The sequence below is a fragment of the Lepisosteus platostomus genome, chromosome 6 (genome assembly GCF_059453375.1).
Source record: "Lepisosteus platostomus isolate fLepPlt1 chromosome 6, fLepPlt1.hap1, whole genome shotgun sequence".
Classification (NCBI taxonomy): domain Eukaryota; kingdom Metazoa; phylum Chordata; class Actinopteri; order Semionotiformes; family Lepisosteidae; genus Lepisosteus; species Lepisosteus platostomus.
In genome coordinates this window covers 60,931,229-60,951,930 of record NC_142616.1, presented here as the reverse complement: position 1 = coordinate 60,951,930, position 20,702 = coordinate 60,931,229, and the positions used below count along the sequence as shown (strand labels likewise).

General features: G+C 36.9%; 2 protein-coding genes across 2 annotated transcripts; both read left to right on the top strand.

The window, feature by feature from the left end:
- The first annotated feature begins 429 nt into the window (after positions 1 to 429).
- On the top strand, positions 430 to 10,119 carry LOC148662045 (mitogen-activated protein kinase 14A). The gene is made up of 12 exons (XM_088636718.1): positions 430 to 663; positions 2,847 to 2,976; positions 3,338 to 3,396; positions 4,119 to 4,230; positions 4,474 to 4,503; positions 5,516 to 5,563; positions 5,689 to 5,803; positions 6,443 to 6,514; positions 7,326 to 7,405; positions 7,809 to 7,887; positions 8,737 to 8,910; positions 9,803 to 10,119. Exons 1-12 carry the CDS (start codon positions 545 to 547, stop codon positions 9,862 to 9,864), a joined length of 1,080 nt encoding a protein of 359 aa, XP_088492844.1. The 5' UTR covers positions 430 to 544; the 3' UTR covers positions 9,865 to 10,119.
- A 1,301-nt stretch (positions 10,120 to 11,420) lies between these two features.
- On the top strand, positions 11,421 to 20,702 carry LOC148662044 (uncharacterized). The gene is made up of 8 exons (XM_088636714.1): positions 11,421 to 11,565; positions 13,636 to 13,686; positions 14,698 to 15,000; positions 15,397 to 15,717; positions 16,555 to 16,884; positions 17,640 to 17,764; positions 18,514 to 18,703; positions 19,351 to 20,702. The coding sequence occupies exons 1-8, from the start codon at positions 11,538 to 11,540 to the stop codon at positions 19,440 to 19,442; spliced, it is 1,440 nt and encodes a 479-aa protein (XP_088492840.1). The 5' UTR covers positions 11,421 to 11,537; the 3' UTR covers positions 19,443 to 20,702.

Below are 20,702 nucleotides of genomic sequence, written 5' to 3'. Positions count from 1 at the left end.
TAACACACAGGGAAATACACTTTATTTTTACCTAACGCTTGTAAAGCAGTTTGCTCAAAGAGTTCTAAATGTATTGCTGAAACGTATGTTTTTGTCATGTGACTCTCGGATCGTTTCTTGGCTCTGCCACGAAGTATTAATATAATAATAAGAAACAGAAGAAGAATACAAATAAAATAAGATCAACACTATTTAAGCAATTCTGCAATGTGCAATTTACTGCCTTAATTGTGTAAAACGAATTGATAATATGACAAGTCCAGTACGAAACTATCCCGTTTGGGAATTAAAAATTCATCAAAACTGTGAAGAGTGCCAGTATGTTGCCTTCTTTAACTGAACTTAAATTAAGGGATCCATTCACGCCCAGGATACCTGCAGCATGTTACTGGAAAAAACTTTCCGATAACAAACAGAGAAGAGGTGGGAGGTAGGCGTTACCTGTTTGTAGATCTACCTTTGGGTGACATTGTAATACAGACTGTGCAAGACTGAAAGTGTTGGAACACTTGGTCTCAAACAAAACTCGACGGTGAAAGGGCAGATGGCGACCCCGGTCAAGAAAGGATTTCGCAGAGAAGAAATTCAGAAAACCACCTGGGAAGTGCCAACCAGATACACTGGGCTCACACCTGTTGGTTCTGGGGCATACGGAACAGTCTGGTAATGTAACGCATGATGGGGCAGTACCATAGAAGTTATTATTACGATACTGTAACGTTTTGGTTTTAATATGGCATGGATATGTATCGCTCCAAAAATATTTTGTTATGTTGTATATACGATCAGATTTAACATTCCTTCTTACCCTTATTTTTTGGAGTGAACAAGAAATACATTTCCCCCCCTTTATAAACGTCTGTTATTGGATCCAGTTTTCGGTGAGTTGGAGTAGCTCTGCAGAGATAAATAGACGAATAGGGTATGTGTTTCTATAATGACCCACTGTGCTTAATTATGTATTTTTTTCCTCTCATTTGTCTGTAGAACGTATTATTTCAGAATTGTTTAAAAATAATGTAATACCAAGGAAGCAACGAACTGGCATCAGACTGTGGTCTGTGTTTTAACAAGCTGGAACAGGTTAGGACAGAAGCTTTGGTCCCGAGGCCAAATATTTTAAAGCAGTTGATAGCAGCCGAATAGTTCAAATAAGCACCACTACTCCTAGTCCTCATGTCGAATGCAAAGATTACACGAAACTATAAACGGCTCCGTAAATCTTTCCTTGGAAAAACATTCTTCTATAAACATAAGACGTCACCTTTGATGTGCAAACATTGTACTTACAGTGTGTACGGTGTTAACTACCGCAAAACAAGTTAAGAAAGTAAAGTTTACCTAGTAGCGTTATCCATGAATGTTCTCTGTAATCCACAGATCGAAATTAGACATAAATCAAAGATTTAGTCATTTTGCTAAATACCTTCAGATAAGATAACGAACTCTAGCTGTTAAATGACTATTGACTTTGCCTGTTTCTTTCAGGTTGCTACCCTTTTGCGTAATTTGTTCTGATTATCCGGTATTTATGCAAATATGTTTATATAATTGCACCTTTTCCTATGAAGAGCAAATAAATGAAAGCTGATGTCTATCATCCCGGTGTTCTTATCTTATCGGTTTTTAAGACATCAAAGTGTGTGAGAAAAGGGTTAAGGATATGAACATAAACATTTTAATTTAGTTGGTCTATAGATTTAGATGGGTTCAGTAAACTGAACCACTGCAAAAACCATTCAAGCCCAAACTTTTCCAGAAAGTTTGGGCCTGAATGTTTCTTGCAGTGGTTTAGTTAACTTTTTTAGATACCTTTTTTATGTGTAGTTTGCCAAGCTTTATATTATTCAACAACTTTTTCTAAAATATTTTTGAGTCCCTGTACAAAATGTTGTAGTTGATGGCTTCATTTACAGTTTTTTTTTACACATTGAAGCTAAAACATTAAGCTAAGCTTTTCCCTTATTGAGTACTCATTTCTATGGAAGAGATTACAGATGACTCCAGGTAACATTAGTGTGAAACTTAGAAGCAGGGATCTAGTATACAGATTCTTAGAACCCTATCTACAATATGTGAAAATATTTATCCAAGATTAAAGACAGAATTAAACCCTGTATATGAGGGCTGTCTAATCCTGGTCCTACAGCACTTGAAGAGCTGGCAGAAGTTCTTAGACTGGACTAGTTCAATGGGTCATGGCTGCTGCTTTAGTTGTTAACAACTGAGTTGGAAAGAAAATCTGTAGACCAGGAGTGCGCAAAGTCCTGCATAGTAGGGTTGCCGAAATGTTTCTGATTTTGATTTCATCTGAACTCTGAATTACCTAATTGAACTTACTATTTGCTTAATTGGTCAAGTTGAAGTCTTTTCTTGTTCTTGAGATGCGAGATATTTAAAGACACCTATAAAACGTGTTGAAGATGAGCCCTTGAGGACCTCTGCTGTAGGCATACCAACCTCCATGACAAGGAGTAGACACCTCTCATTTAAATACTGTTTTCAGAAACTTCCATTATCCTTCAAACTGTGCATAAAGCAAATATTATGCTGACTGGAGATCACCTGAGACTGGTCAGTTTAAAATAATTGAAAATACATCATGTTTGACAGACCTAAGAGGTTTGCTACTGCTATTCAAAAGAAGAGTTTCCATTACTTTCACAGAGTTTAAACATTGCAGGCCAGAGAAAACTATTGCAAACTGTGCTCATGATTTAAATTTTCTGTGTGTTCTTGAATAGTCACCAATCAAGTGGCTATGAGCTCAAGCTCAGGATTACCTAAATCAGCATTTGAACACAACTCTGTGTGAAATGATTGTGGTCTGTGTTTCTGTCTTGCAGCGGGGCTATAGACCAGAAGACCAAGGAGAAAGTAGCGATAAAGAAGCTGTATCGGCCCTTCCAGTCCCTCACTCATGCCAAAAGAGCATATCGGGAGCTCCGCCTCCTCAGGCATATCAAACACGAAAATGTATGCTCTAGTTTGGTAACCACTTCTTAAAACTCCCAATATAAATTAAGCCACTTCCATAATATCCATAGTGTCTTTTACATATGGTGTATACATCACTGAGCAGCTGACAAATTAAATGAGTGTGATCTGTTACACAAATTTTTGTAAGCAAAATGTCATTAGAGTCCCCTTTTAAACACTACCCATTTCCAGAACCCCAGGGCACTACACACATTGAAATATGCTACAAAGAGAGACTAAATAGGCCTTTTATTGAAGTATAGGTTAAAAATAAATTCTCTTTTAAAATTTAAAAGACAGTATTTTTGTTTTTTTAATTATTTTCTCTAAATGGAAAGTTGTGTCTTTCCTTCTGCAGGTGATCTCCCTCGTCAGTGTTTTCACACCTGATCCATCACTTGAAAAATTCCAGACCTTGTAAGTTAAGTCTCTTTGCATTCCAGTGTCAGAATGTGCTACCTGTTGAGGCAGGTAGAGGTGATTACAGGCATTTGGACAATTGCTAACATGTTTTAAAGCCCCCAGACCATGCATTCTACTTGCAGAGTATACTAATTCTGTGTTTGTTCTAGTTTCAGTTGCATTTTCAATAATTATAATGTTTACATTTGGAGCCTGAGATTCATAGTAGCATAATCACTTAAGACTACCTTTTATATACATTTCACATGTGTTGTATTCTTACATATCTTACAGTTCATCAGCAGCTTTGGATATACAGTATATGGCCAGAAGTAGTTTATGTGAATTAGAATGGTATTTTCTGTATTTGTATCTTTAAGTTCTGGAGTAGAAGGACTTGCAGACATCTCTCTATGTAAAGGAACGTGTGGAGGTTTATTCCATGTTGAAAAGTAAAGTAATAAAACTAATTTTGCTGTGTAGTCTGTTGTGCCATTAAAGACTAGTTGGAATCATTTTTGCTACTTTGCTTTGTACAGCTGACATGGCATTCTCCAAAGCACATTTTTAAAAATTCCCCGGATTTGGAAAGAACGGTCAGGTAGATCAGTTTTATTACTAAAACAATAGCTTGGACTGTGACACTTATTACTATGGAGGAAGCAAAAATACTGACACCGTGGGAGCAAGATATTTTAAAATCTTTTCTTAGTCCTTAGCACTTCTTTCTCTTCCAGCTATATGGTGATGCCCTTTGTGGCACAGGATCTGAGTCACATCATGAAGAAAGGGAGGCTGACAGATAAAATAGTCACCTATCTCGTCTACCAGTTGCTCCGTGGGCTGAAGGTGTGTATCTTACTTTCACCTTTTAACTGAATTACAGGGTTATTTTCCAAAGACATTGGTTTCTTGAGCCAGGTTAGAAAAAGTGCAAGCCTGATTTTTCTTTGTTTGGGTAGCATATGAATAAGGTGTTTCATTGGAAAAATTAATTACTTTTGCAAAATGATTTTAAAACCACATACAGACTATGAAGAAATAGACATGTCTCTTTTTGTCTGTTTGATGTTTTCTCTTCATATTTTGCAGTACATTCATTCTGCTGGGATTGTGCACAGGGTAAGTGTTTTTTTTTATCATTTTGGTTTCATACGCTGTTTGGGATAGATTGATTCCATAACTTTTAATAGCACTAGACACCGTGTATTAAGTAATATGAGAGTCTGTTTACTCTACTTTAAAGAGATACCTTAGTTTTACATTCTGTTTTTGGAAAGTAAAAAAAAATAGTGAATCCTTTACAAATGTTAAAACATGATCTTATTGTAATGCACAGAATGCTACCACTGGAGCTCTGATCTCTAAATCAGGTGATTATAAGCTTGTACTATGTTGCATATACTGTAAGTAGTCTTTAGATGTATTTTTTACTTTTTAGCCATATCACATTTGGTATTTTTCTGCCCAATTACAGAATTCTGGAGTTGACTTCCTGTGCATTAAGGCAGTTTAACCTAACATTTTGCTATTGCTAGTTGGTAATGATCTGATTCATCACATAAAAATGTATTTTTTCAGACTATAGATGTAGCACTTCACTGTAAATGTCTGCTGTACATGTAATGTGTCTATATATGGTACATGTACTGTAAATCACACTTTAAAAGTGAAACTAATAAATTCCCTATCACTTTAAGCACAGCAGGGACAAGTTTAGACACATACTGTATACTGTCATCTCGTCAGATATGTGATTGTGATAAGTTTACCAAGAAGAGTTTTTTCATTAATGTCTAATTTAGCTGCTTCATATTTGGAACACTAAGACAAAAGAAATAAAAAATGTTTAATCTTTAAAAAACTGTGAACAATGTCTCGCTGTTTTGCAGAAGAGATGGGATGTTACAGCCCACATGAAAACTGATACAAAAGTGATAACATTTATGAGCCATCAGGATAATTAAAATTGAAGGTTAAAACTCACTGTTAATGAAAGCCTTATTGCAAGTATTGTTGTGATAGACCTCTTCAATGTTGCATTACTCAAATGTAACTGGAAGAAGGCTACATTTTGAGAAGATGTGCCTTGTCTCAAGAAAGTGCTTTACTTGCTCAATGTTTCTCGTTGTAGGATCTCAAACCCAGTAACCTGGCTGTGAATGAGAACTGTGAGTTGAAGGTAATGATTTTCCCTTTGACAGTTTATGATGGATTTTTCAGGTTTCAAGTAGAGAGAGTGAGAAAAAAAAAGCATACATACAGTCTGACCTCAAGACGGTTCTTCTCTGATCCTCCTTGGTACAGATTTTAGATTTTGGCCTGGCGCGCCATACAGAGAGTGAGATGACAGGGTATGTGGTGACTCGCTGGTACCGAGCTCCAGAGGTTGTTCTTAGTTGGATGCACTACAGCCAAACTGGTGAGTATTACCTTAATTTTCCAATGCACTTTTTACAGATTTTGCTTAGAGTGGATAATTATTTTTTCAGTAATGGTTTAGGGGTTGCAGGCTGTGCGAATAAATCCTTAGCAAGATGGAGCAGCTTTACTTTTTATGACCTTTTTATTCCAACACGAATTCATTTTTATTCTAAAATCCATTAGTGTAACATAAAAAAAACTGTTGCTTCTGCTTTGAAACTTAAATAGAGTCACGAAATACCACCATAAAAGTGGACAGTGTTACTTCCACTTCTACAACAAAGCCTGGAGACAGAAATGTGGTGGACACAGGTAGCCTTACCCTGTGTGGGAAGAAGAGCTGATTGCAATGCAGACAGTAAAGCAAGAGAACGTTTTAGTAGTAAAGTGGGAAATTCCAATCCTTTCATGACTGATCTTTTCTATTGTGGGGGTGCAGGGGAGCTTCAGATCATAAAAGCAGTCAATAGGAGAACAGTTCCTTTCGGGTTATCTGTGCCATCTGAAGTTGAATAGTCTATTTTACCCTCAATGAATCCTTAACACAAAAAATAAGAGCTGAAAACAAAAAAAAAATCCTTGCACTAAACCTTGATCAGAGCTCCTTTTCAGTGTTCACCTTGGGTCTCCCCTACAGTTGATATCTGGTCGGTTGGGTGCATTCTAGCTGAAATGATTACTGGAGAGGTCCTCTTTCCCGGAAATGATTGTATCCTTTATTTAAAGTAATTACATTTTAAGACCTCTATGCTGTCTGCATTCTCTGGACTCTTGTCTGTCTTTCCCCAACACAAGATGGCTAACTGGGAGATCCTGCAGATAGCTGAAAGCACTTCTCTATATTCCCTTTTCTCTCTGTCACATTTATTGAAAAGTGGCTTTAACCTACCAGGTTTAGAGGGATAAAGGCCTGGTCGAGGATTTTAGGCAGAGTGAACAGAGGAAGTCCCACACACACAAAGTGCAGAATACAAAAGCTTAAGAAGCCTGAGGATTCAGCACATAGCAAGGTAACAGATTTAAATATTTAATACAAAGTAATATGTTAAAGTAAGGGACATGACTGACATTAGGTACAGGCAATCAATCTTTATTTCTTATACGAACCTTCATAACAGATTGCCCCCAAGCACTTAAGAGAAATATGTACAGTACTTTAGATGTTTTATGTACAGGTATAGTAACATAATTCACAGAGGATGAAAAATCAAAAACCCCCGAAGTTACAAAATAACTCTCTGGGAGTCCAAGGCCCAGTGATTGCCTCTGTGTAAAGCAGGTTCTGTATTGCGGTTTATATCTAAAATTGAATCAATTTGTACAAATAATAAAGCTAACAATATGATTGGAGTGGAGGCAGAACTACTTCAGATCTTTGGTATATCCTTTACCTTAGAGGTTAAACATCTCTTACTCATGGTAGCCCTAAGACCTTTTGTAATTACCTAGCCCTTGCGTAAAATAAGAAAAGAACTTTGTGTTTCACCACCAGTGATGTTCCTCCTTAATTCTCAGATCAGACATTGACCAGCTAAAAAGAATTTTGAACCTGACAGGATCACCTCACCCATCCCTTGTGGAGAAGATGCAGAGTAAAGATGTACTTGTCTTTGTGTTAACTCATAATTCATTTTAATTCATTCGAATTAAAGGAGAACTCAGAACTTCCTTCACCTGATAATTCCTTTCCTTTAGCATTGCCGCATTTTTTTAACAAAGTCCCCATATAGTAATTTTTTTCCTAATATATTACTACCCAAAATTGGTTCTGCTGCAGATACGCTATATTATAAGCAGTGTTTGTGTTAAAACTGTTCTTTAATTGTAGCTCATAAAGACGTTTAGAAGAAAGTTCTTATTAAGTATTTCGATTAAGTTTTTAATTATTTTTTTATTTTTATTGTTTTTAGAAGCCAGCAACATTTGTAACGTTCATAGAGTGCAATTTCTAACCCCCGAAACAGCAACACAGAACAAGATTTCCATCATTTTGGTTTCCACAGGCTAGACGCTATGTCCAGTCTCTGCCGCACCAAGAGAAGAGGAACTTCAGAGCGGTATTTCCACACATGGACAGGAAAGGTAGTTTATTTCACTGATGGGAAGCACAAAACAAGGGATCGATGGTATTGACAGACCATGATCTGTGCCATTTTGTATTTAAGTCTGTTCTTTCCCCCATCTTTGTGTTTCAAAAAGGACTGGATATTGTAACACTGGACCTGGTCCTGGAGAGACCCAATCCAGCAGGAACGTGTGTCACACTTAAATACATTTTTTAAACATTTCAACCAATTTTTTTTTTGGCAATCATTTGAAATGAAATTACCCACAGTGGATTGCTCCTAAGAAACCTCAGTTCAACATATCTGACTTAACTGAGCCTTTTAAGTTACTACATTGATCAGAACTTGCTTGTGCGTTTAGAAATCGATCCGAGGGTGAGCTGGATGACACGCTGGGCTGTGACTCTCAGGTCCAGGCTTTCCCACATTCTGCACTGGTAAAAACGTGTTCGTACTGTACTTTGATTCCACGAAAAAGCAAAGAGAGAACTGGAACAATTCTGCTGTGAAATGTGCCTTTATATCAGTCATTGCAGTGGCTAGCGAGCAGGAAGGACCTCTTCAAGTCGCAATTTGCACAAACTCTTGCTCTCGCCCCTGGTGAGAACAGGGATTTGTGACAACTTGGCGAATTGCAGTACTTTCACAAAGTTCCTGATTTTTGTGTTTAATTCGGAATTCGTTACATTTTTCCAGAACGTCAGCGAATGTATTTTGTTACCGAGATTTAAATACCGGTCTGAGAAATTGGGACGGCAGTTCCCCATTACAGTTTTGTCCAAATAATCAAGTCGGATAAGTAAGACCGAGTGGCCCTTCAGAGAAGGTGTCTTACAGGCCTTTTCTTTCATCACTCTTTTCTCAGTGGTGGACCTTTTGGAGAAGATGCTGCTCCTGGACCCTGACAGGAGGGTGACTGCCAAGGAAGCTCTCTCTCACCCCTATCTGGCAGAGTTCCGCGATCCCGAGAGCGAGCCTGAAGCCCTGCCCTATGACGACTCCTTCGAGAGCCTGGAGCTGGATGTGGGGGAGTGGAAGAGTGAGCATCAGCACTCTCAGACCTGGTTCTCTGGCACAAGCTACACAGGGCGCCAAGAGCTTAACAGATCTCGACATTTGAAAGCAAGGCACAAAGCTAAAAAGGAAATCACATCATACTGTGCTTATCATCTAATTATGCAACTGTGGCGATACAGCAAAATATTACTTTTCAGATCATTCCTTCGTTTTCGTTTTGAGGCTGAACTTTCAAATCTATGTTAGGCATTTGTGTATCTCCCAAAAGCATGGCTACTAAATTATATCGCCTCCTTTAAGAGATTTTATTCAACTTTTTTAGTGCAGGGCTTCTGCATTCCTGGTATTTTCTTACTCTCAGCAAGGGCTATATTTCATATTTGTTTTCTCTGCATAACACACTCTACACTGGAAAAGACACATTTTCTGATGGCCTAAGATGGGGAAAATTGAACTTGGTGATGTCACTTAAACAGTGTTAAAAAGCTCTGTATGTAATGTCCAAATGTAGGGGGCATGTTATCAACTCTAGTTTAATATTGGCTTTGGCTTTGCTTCAGCACTACATGTTTCCTTGCATTATTTTTGTACAGTATATAATATACCATGTGTTGGAGCCACTTGGACTCTCTGGTGAGTTTCCTCGGACGTACTTGACTGAGTGTACAGCATAGAATAGCATGCACACATGATCTTAAATATTGAAGCTGGAAATTTTTTAAGTTTTTGATGTAACATTTTCAATGCATTAATAATCATTGAAATGATCTCACTTCACCGTTTTGTCTCTTATTCAATTTTTCTAGTTTAAGAATACAAATTTAACCCAGTGCAATGTGTAACAATGAAATAAGATCATATGAATTCTATGCAGTAAAGACACCTGTGAAATAATCTTTGTGTTTCTTTTCCAGGTCTCATCCACATGGAAATCATGACCTTCGACCCTGACAATCCAAGTGAAACAGCAACATAGCTAATAGCAAAATTTGAAGGCAGTGAGAAATTCACTGGAAAAATTGTTCCAGTGAATTCCAAAGGATCAAAACTTTAGATATCCTCCAAGTGACATAAGCATGGCATGATGTGTTATTTTTAACTGAATATGTTGTGGATGACTATTTTTATATACATATATCAGTATCAGTGAATTAATATCATTAACAGATTCTGCATAATTTCATGTAACTATCATAACATAAATTAATATTAAAGAATCCCTGTAGTCTGATTGGCTCTTTACTGTTCATTTTTGTATTTGTATTATAATCCACTTAATAACAAAACCAGTGGTAGCAATCATATATCACTCAGCTACACATACTGTAGAGCAGGGGTTCCCAACACCAGTCAATGAGTGCCTACATACCTCCTGATTTGAATTCCAGTTAAATTCTAGTTACATAATTGAAAACTTAATCTGATTATTGGAATAGTTTGAACTCTTTTTTCAGCTATTGTGTTTCATAATTCCAGTTTTGGGGAAAAAAAACTTACAAAGGTTCCTATGGAGTAACTTATTTGTTTAAGTATTGAATTATAGAAAGAGATCAGCTGGAAAAAACAGTGGGTGTCTAACAGGGATGGGACCTCCTGGCAAAGAGTATGATGTTTACCGGTCTCAGTCAGACAGAGAAGACATAGAAGCTACACTTTTGCATTAGTTCATCTCACCTTTCATCAAAAAGCATAGTTTTCAGTGCAGTTCAGTTATTAATCCTGTCAGAAAGATAAGACATTCAAAAAATAATAAAGCTCACTGTTTATCTTATCCATATATTACATATCTGAATGAATATTTTATGTCATCAGATGGTAAATTACTGAAGAATATAGAATTTTATCATTATGCAATAATCAGACCACTGTCTCATTTTAAAGAAGAGACGTTAACATCATTCAGCACTACACTCATTTGCACTGCCACCCAGTATTATTAATAATAATTGCTTTACAGTTATCTAGTGCTTTTCTGGACTCACCACTCAAAGCTCTTTAAAGGTAATGGAGACTTCCCTCCACCACCACCAATGTGCAGCCCCACCTGGATGATGCGACAGCAGCCGTAGTGCGCCAGAACGCTCACCACACATCCCATTAGCATCAGTATTAGTGACAGAAAACATTTGAACATAAAAAGACAGAAAATAAACAGAAAGGAACACTTCAAATCATTTTCTAAATACACCAAAAAATGTATTTTTATCAACACAGAGAACAGATACGATCAGAAAGAATGGTCTCTCTTGAACATACAGTTAAGAAAGTTTACAAATGAGAGAAGGACATTCAGGGAATCTAGTTGTGATTATAAATGATAGCATTTGACAACTACAAATGAATGATGAATGACTGGCAACAAACAAATCATTTAATTGATCCAGTTGTACATTTATTCCCTTTCAATATATGTTGGTTTTGGAAGAGAGAAATAAGCCTTCCTGTTTCCTAAAATTGCCTCAGATGAAGGGTTAAGAAAGAAAATTACAAAATGTTGATTGTTGCAACTATGGAACCAGGAACATTTCATCATATTTGTACCAGTTTATCTCTTGTCATGAGTTTACAAAGTCTACATTTTCCCTCAGAAGAGACAGAGTACATTTCTGCGAGTGGTGAAGTTAATCTCCAGAACAATTTTCAGAAGAAATGGTCTCTCATATAAATCTGAGAAATGGTAAGCTTACAAAGTTTTTAATAAAGCTCTGTGTAATCCAAACATTTCTACAAAATACTTTTGTTAAACTAAGATTTCTATCTGCTATTTTATAATATTAAACAGAGGAATTGTAATATCAAGACTAATCATGTATTTTCTTAGGTGAAATATCACTAATATTTATATGGTTACACTTCATTTAAATACAGTTGTGCATTACACCCTCATAAAGGCTGCATAAAACATTTATAAAGGAGGAAGTTTGGAAAAACGATATAATAATTAATATTGAAGAGGATTTTTGAGATTATTTTAATAATCTTTAAAATCTTTTTTTTAATGGAGCTTGATCTTGATATAGGCTGCACATGACACTATCACAACATTTATAACTCCTGAGGAAATCTGGAGCAAGCTACAGAAAACAATGGATCAGATTCTTGGATCATTTAGATACCAGCAAGCAAACTTCCTGGATGGGAAAAATGACCTACTCTTGTTTGCAGCTATTCTAAAGTTTTTATACGGCTATCACTCCAAAAGATGTGGAAGGTACATACAGTAAGTGTTGATAACATTTGCCAAAGTTCATGTTGCAGTAAGTCATAGAGTTAGATTTGGGGTCAGGCTCATGGTTAGGATAAGCATTAGGTTTATAATCATTAGAAAAAAAAATAAATGTAACTTTTTCATCTTTTAGAAGAATGTCATTAAGGTCAAGTAAAATTATCCTAAGTAGCACCTAAGAAGGTATTCTTAAAAAAATACAAAATTACAAAATTATTCACTAGCATCAAAAATGTGATTACAGGAATCTGCTATTCAATCTATTATGTTCTAAGTAACGGAACACCCTGGACTATTGAAGCTATTGATTGAACATATTCTGCAGGGAATACATAATATATTATGGTGTTTCCTTGTATGAAGGCATAGACAGAATGGGAACCCTGTATGTTAAATTGATGCCTGTTTGTCTGTTTGATTATTGCAACTTGCTGGAACAACTTGGAGATTAATTTATTTAGTAGGGCATTCTGTCACATCTGTAAGCTTTCAGAGTTTGAAGCAAGAGTGTTGCAAGTCAAAGGCTATACCAGTATATCTTTTGTGGAGAAAAAAAAATATTTACACACTATATATACACTATACATGAATTTTGAAAGCAAAAGATTTACTGTTTATTTTTCTGTGTACACTAAACTTTGTGCACATCAAACTAACTCATGTTTTCTATTTCAAAATATAGATTTATGTTTTTACAAGACGAGCAGCACAGTGGCGCAGTGGTTAACAATACTCCCTTGCAGCACTGGGGCCCTGGGTTCAATTCTGGACTTGGGGTACTATGTGTGTGGAGTTTATATTTCTGCCCATGTTCTCATGGGTGCTCTAGTTTCTTCCCACAGTCCAAAATCATACTAGTGGGTTAAGTGGCTTCTGGGAACATTAGCCCTGGTGTGATTGTGTGTTCATATGTGCCCTGCAATGGACTGGCAGGGTGTATCTTGCCTTGTGCCCATTGCTTGCTGGAATAGGCTCTACCAGACACTCACACCAGGGCCAGTCGTACTAGAAGCCAGTTAACCTACTAATAGGTTTTTGGACTTTGGGAGCACCCAAAGGAAACCCTGTGTACACATACAAACTCCACACAGACAGCACCCAAGAACTGAGCTGGAATTTAAACCCAGAACCCCAGCACTACAAAGCAGTAATGCTAACCACTGCCTCATTGTGCCACGCTATTTCTAAACACGTTTTTACAACACATTTGGAATAACTGTATATCTGAGGAAAATGTATACATGATAATATAAAAAATGTACATTTAATACAAACAAAGTGTGAGAAATTAACTAGTTTAATTAGTATTATCTAGTAGAACATACATCCATTTCTTTTTCAGAGCAAAATGGGATGACAACAGAGGTTACAGCAATAAAAGCCGAGTCAATGTAATATCTGATTTCACAATCTATTGTTGGTAAAGTCAGATTCACCGAGCTTAGCAAGCCTCTAGTTCCCCTAATGTGAAGAAAGTAATGCAAATAAAAATAAACCAGACTTCTCCCTGTCTCCAACCAGTGTTTATAGTGCTTCTGGCTGTGGAAGAAGCTACAGTGCTGTTCACCAGTGGTGAGTGTGTTCAGTTTGTCCCTCTGCATAGGTGGATACAAATAGGAGAAACCTGAAATACATAGTAAAATGCTAACAATCATACAAGAATATGTGTCTGACCTAAACAAGATGAAAAAAAAGATATAGCTGGACAGTGTTTGATAAATTACAAGAATTTTCCCTTTATGAAATTTCAGTTCCAGTTCAAGATCTCCATATGAAATCTTTGTCATGAAATGAACAAACATTGTGCCAGTGTCCTCCTTAATTCTGAATATGTCAATGAAGTTCAGGATTTTCATCCTTGCTTTTCAGTTGTTCAATGCGCATGATATATTATGCAATACTACAACAGTGTGTCAAGAAGAATGTGCAATCTGTGTTCCTTGGTGTTGTGTCATTTGCACCGTTGGTTCGTTCTTTAATTTCACCTGTACTATTTGAGAACCTCTACATTCAGTAGAAAATGGGGCCTAAACAGAAATTCAGACCTTTTAGGAGCCTTAAAAGGTTTTGCCATTTAAGCTTGGTTACTTACAGTTAGTTAGCATCATGAAAATATCACACACAAAAAAACAATTTAAACATATATGAAAATGTAATATTTACTATCTAGCTGACATAAAATATGGGTTCCGCTAAACTACCTCACTTCTGCTTGCTTAAATGTGTTTTTCTGTAAATTTCAGCAGTTGTGCAAGAGTCTTTATTATTATGAACGCTAAGCAAAAAAATGCCTTTCCATTTATACTGTACGTGACGCTGCTCAACGTTGCTAAAAATGAAGAAATATTAACATAATAACGCCTTTGGTTTCGGTATTTTCGCTACCCATATGCCAAAAGAATAAAATCCAATGGTCTCTTTAACAAAAAGGCATTTTGTATGCAATCAAAAATAAACGAAAATTAATTTTAATCAAAGATAATTAAATTTAGCTATAACAGGTCTCTGCATTTTCCTTAATTAAACCTGTGGTTCAAAGCACTCCCAGTCAGCCTCTCTTCTCTCGGTTGTTGTTGTTCTCAGCACGTCTAGAAGCTCCGTCGCTTTCATTTCGATACGCAAGTGATGAGAAAGACATCAGACTGCTCTCAGATGTGACTTTGAAGTGCCTCATCCCAAATGGAGCCCCCTACCCGGTCATGACGTTCTTGGGTAGGGGCATCAAGCCTTCTGAAGCGGTCTCTTCTAATCCAAATTCGTATTCGTCCTCTGTTTCATTCACTGTGAAGGCAATCGCGGAAAATGAGGGTCTCTACACCTGCTGGTATAACAAAAGTACACGCCCCGAGGCATCGAACTTCAGCGCGCCCATCAACCTAACAATTTGTAAGTTTTTCTGGTGTGAACGCTAGTTTATCTTTCAAAAGATACAGAAGTGGAATTGTGGCACTGGATCACTGGGTACTGTGGTTTCCTCGCACTTTAAAATGACACGCAGAACATGGTAGATAGCGTCACTAAACTGTAAATGCTAAATCTGTCAATTAGCATAACAATTCCCTGATATACAGTATTAATTAGAGACAAGTAAAAACACTTAGCTCTTTAAACATGTTTTGCAAAGTCGTTTTGGAATGTTTTGCAGTAACATGTCTCTCTTAATTTTCTTGAGGGACTGACTTCATTCATACAGTACAGTATGTAGAGGACCTGAGCCCAGAGAATTGGTTTTCCAATGGTCCATAATCACTTATGTTGTTTCGTTTTTTGTTTTCCATTCAGCTTCACTTTCTCCACCTGCTATCTCCTTGGTCCCCATCTTCATTCCCACAGGAAGGAATTTCACCATTTTTTGTGAAGCACCCAATGAGCTCTCTAATATAACCCTCAGTCTCTTTAGACATGAAAAGGATCCTACAACGGGCAACGAGTCCCTCAGCTTGATTGGTTCACTGACTCTTCCTGACAGCCACAAGGCAATTGAGTACAAGAAGAACGATGTTACTTCGGATCTCAATGGACGCTTTTCCTGCAGCATGGAAGTGTACTATAATAATCGCCTATTGAGGTCAAAGAACTCTTATCCTGTAGACGTGTTTGTGGGTCAGTATTGCACAGTAACCGTTCAGCTTGTTCACTGTGTTTTCTTCTCTACCGTGTCCAATTGCATTAATGTTATTGCACAATGAATGCATAGAAAACCCTGTTGTTCTTCCTGATGTATAACAACAATCTAGATCCTGGTATAGTTAGTAATCTAATTAAATTTGCAGATGATGCAAAAACAAGGGATAAACAGCAACAAACAACAAAAAGAGTTTGACAAACTTATGGATTGAGCTTTGATAAGCACAAAGTGATCCAAACAGGTTGTTGGTGGTACATAAACTATCCATATCAAAGGGGTCATTCTGAGCAGCAGAAAATGATGAACAAGAGGGATCAGGGTGCTTTATATAGTTTCCTCTCTGTCCTCACCCAGACAAGGTAGGGAAGCAATCAAAAGTAAATAGCTGGTGTTTATAGCCAGAAGTATTTAAATCAAAGAAAGTTAAGCTCAAGTTTTACAAAGCTGTCGTATCATTTAGAATATTCTGTTCAATTTTGGTCATCTTACCACAAAAACAATATTATACTGTTAGACTATGAGTTCAAAGTACAGAAAGAACAATCCTTGTCTCAAGGGATTGTCATTTGTGGACAGGTTAAGAGAGGTAAATCTTTCATTTCTTTGGTCTAAAAAGAGGTCAAGATGAGCTAAAACCACTGAACTGTTCAATATTCTATATTCTATATTCGCATAGAAACTAAACTACCGAACTAACAAAACGTGCCTGATGGCTTCACCTCCTCAGCTACCCTTGCAATGGGCTGAATGGCTTGTTATTGTAGAATGAAGTCCTAATAACTACATTTGTGCACTTCTCTTGTCTTCACTAGAAGAGGCACCTGTGCGTCTTGTTTCACTGTTTCCTGGCACCACCTGTGGCGGAAGACTGGAGGTGTATGCTAGAGGCAATTGGAATTCTGTTTGCCGGGGAAAAAGGGATTATGAATCTAAGCTTGCCGATATTGTCTGCAGGGAGATGGGTTGTGGAAATTACGGAAACGTGCTCTTTATAGAGAGCTCAGATATCGAGTGGAATAAGGGCTCTCCTTTCTTGGGAGATGTGACCTGCAGTGGCAGTGAGAGACGACTGAGGGACTGCAATGTTGGACGCATCTATGCTACCTGCTATGAATTTGAAAAACTGGCAATCATTTGCAAAGGTAACCAACCCCATAAAATAAAATAGTCTGATCTACGCAACATTCTTTCTGAGTAACACATTAGTCGGATTTCAGAGATTCTGAGTTGTAAAGCCAATTAATAGTATTTATCAATAGAACAATATTTATCAACACCTAAAAATCTTCTTTTGGACTCTGATTGAGCTCTGTAATGACAGGTGCTGCATTTTTTAAATTGCAGCTACTTCAAAGTGTAGGGCACAACTGGCAGAAGTGAGACAGGATAGGCTGCAGGTGGCTTTAGTATGCTTTTATGGATCATTTCATGGATAAGCAGTTACCCAATCTGCTTGCCTTTATCAGTGACAGCAGCATTATTCATTTAAATGATGCTATTGTATCTCCACTGTGGGATTTATTAAATTTGGTCTCTTTTTTAATCATTTTCATTCCGGCCACGCTAGAACAAGGATTGTAGTTGTGGGCAGAGTTATAGTACTTAACAGCTGGTGATTCTAAATCAAAGGCCATAAAGGCAAAAAAACCCCAACATTTTTCTATGACAATTCTTTCAATTACAAATTGTAATAAAAAGAAGAAAAAAGATACAAGCAGTTATAACTCTAGTGAGGGATTTTTTTCAGAGGACCGTTAAGTTAAAAGAAAGCTCATGGGTAACCGTGAAGCTTAAGATCATATCACAAACTTTCACAAGAAAATTATCTAATAAACAAACTAGGAGGCATTTTTTTTTTTAGTTTGAACACAAAGTCTTGCTTCCCCCTTTTTCCTAGATTTCCTTCCTCCTCCAGTAATCTCCCTCAGTGGATATGGAGCCATCAAAGAGGTATTTCTTTATGAAGGAAGTGCACCTGAAATATCCTGTACGTTGACAGCACCTTGGCTGGAAAACAGGCTGGTAAAATACATTTTGAATTCATTTTATGGAAAAAAAACACATTTTTTTCCCATTGTGTTGCATTATATGTATTACTGTATATTGCTTAGTACAATGTGAGCCCCTTTCCGTACAAGAATGGTGGGATGTTGCATAAAGAGACATGTCAGTTTAACTAATATGAGTTGGCACTGAATTAACTCAGAAAAGGCTACATATAAACACCCCTGAAGGAAGATATACATGTACTGCTTTTAATATAACTACGTATCACTGGTCAGGCAGGAGGAAAATAATTCAAATAAATAAAAATACTTTAACACAGATGTTCATGAAGAATTTAGTGGGACAAACAGTAAATTGCTACTTGAATAAAAATATAGATTGACCAGGATCTTGAACAAATCGTGATAGTCTTTCAAAGTTATCAGCAGTCCAAGTTATCAGATGACAGAAACAGAGCAACTTGGAAAGAGCACAGGAAGTAATGATAGCAAATAGCAAAGGCATGAGACAGAATACTGGGAAGGTAAGTTAGTTACCAGATATTAATATTCGGATCTATACTCTAAAAGTCAAACTAAAATCACAAAGTAGCTTTTATCAAAGGTTCAGCAACTACAAGTGGGAACTATAAACTTTCTTAGCTCCATAAAGTTCTTTTTTCCCCTTACCCCTGAGTATAAGAAGAGACATACTAAGCAAGTCAACGATTCTGTAACCTCTACATACAGAGAATGTTTTGATAATTCTAATCCATTATCTTTCAGATTCTGATCATTGCCAGAGAGTTGGACACTTTAAGGAAGGTTGGTACAAAGCGGGTAACTTCTGGGGAGCCTGCCTACTTCAATCTGGATCCCTTGACTGCACCCAGAGAGTATACTTGTGAAGCTGAGTTTTATGGCTTCTCTAAAAATATATATTCTTCTGGAGAGACTCTGAAAATCACCACTGGAAGTAAGTACATTTAATTACAAATAGCAGAATTCCATAGGTTCCACTTCTTAAAATGGAACTGTTGTCCCAATTTATCTTATTAAGCTTATTAAGTATCAGCAAACAAATAAATTCATTGACGTCCTAGAAAAATTTTTATAATTTTGAATTAAACATAAAATCATGTACTGTAAGTCGCCATGTCTTTGCAAACCCCTGGTTCCCCACGGGGCGAGAGTGAGAGTTCGCGCGACTTGTGATTTTTGTGCGACTTTGCACAAATTGAATGTATTTTGTGATGAAAATTGGGGGTTATTGCAGTTATTGCACTCAATCTTCTTTAACCGTAGCTTGAAATGCACTTTTGATTCTTGCTAGTGCCAAAATAAAAATAGCCTTGCAGGTGGTCCCCTTCAAGGGGTAGAATCCTGCATATTGTACAAGGCCAGTTAAATCATGAATTGCTCAACATCTGTTAAAATGACCGAGACCACTGGAAGATACTGGTGAAGACACTTTGGTCTCCTGTTCCAACAGTGTTTTCATTCAGCTGGAACAGGAGATCACTGTTTCCTCATCTGGGAGGGCAAGTGTGACTGCAGGTGGTTTAGGTTGCTTGTCAAAACTCCCATTTCTCAGCCTAATCTAATTTGTTTTCTATATCACAGAAAGCTACGCTGGAGTGATTGCTGGTGCTGTGATTGTGACTCTGATTGGAGTTGGTCTTTTTTTCTTTCTGTGCTGGTGTCGAGCTAAATAGGAACACACCATGCAGTTCATGCTACAACCGCAGTCCATAAAGCTTTGCTGGTCTTTAAAGTATTTAACAAAGACTAAAGCTGGAAAGACTGGATGCTCCGATTTCAAACTCTCCATTTGATGGTTTTCCTCACAACCAGCTTCTCCACAGTGCAAGTAAATTAATGTATTAACTGTTACTGTTATTGCTTTGCTTTCAGGCAATGCTTTCAAAGGAATCTTTTTGACAAAAACTCAATTTTAAGCTACCAACTCCATATGCTTTCAACTACCTTTTGATTTATGAGGTTTTATGGAATGTACAGTAAATAAATTATCATCTGTTGTTGCTAGGCTTAGATTGCTATTACATAAAAAATATGAAATTCAAATAATTTCAGCTGACAAAGAATTAACTGCAGTTCCATTAAGTGTTCTTCAGTTTGTTCTGGTTTCAAGTCGCTTGGATAGAAACAGCAAAAGGTGAGTTGTCAGGTTGAACAGCTGGTAATTTTTTTCTGCTTATGCCATACCAGTCGAAATAAGTCACCCACCCATTAGCATAGACAGCAAAGAAATCACTGTTTCTGGAGAACGTTTGTATTTTCAACTATTCAACAGCACTTTTGGCACCAAACCTTTCCTACGTTCTGATCATGTAAATCACACACACTCCCTGAAAGTTTAAAACTTACACTCAAAGGCATTTGAAGATTTTACAATGCCCTTTGCTCTAATTCAAATGATTTAATGACTGTTGGATAGAGACACACCATCAAACTTTAAAAGCTTATAAATATAGAAACCAAACATTCAGGGGCTTGTCTTTTATATAATTGATAGGACTTACAGTATAATTTACTAATCACTAATAGGCGAATGGTCTAGACTTGGGTTCTGGGCTTGTATATTTGTAGCCAAATGTGAAATACCCATACATGTGGAAACATTTAAGCAATGTTGTGTGCAATGTTCTATCATGTTTGCACCTGTTTGTGTGATTTTTGTATTCTTTATTTTACCTGTTACTACTCTTTTCTATTGTCTTCCTGTTATAGTTGTCTTTATGCAAATATGACACAAATGTCTGTTGGAAGGCTGGTTCTAGATCAGTTACTGGGTTCAATTGGCAAACACAGCCCGAGAGCATTGTGTAATACAGTACACTATAAAAATCGCAGAGCAAGAACTACAGATTTAACAATAATACTATACATGAAGTATCATTATATGGAATTATGTTGTTTTGTTGGCTTGTGATAAAATTAAATTCGTACATGTA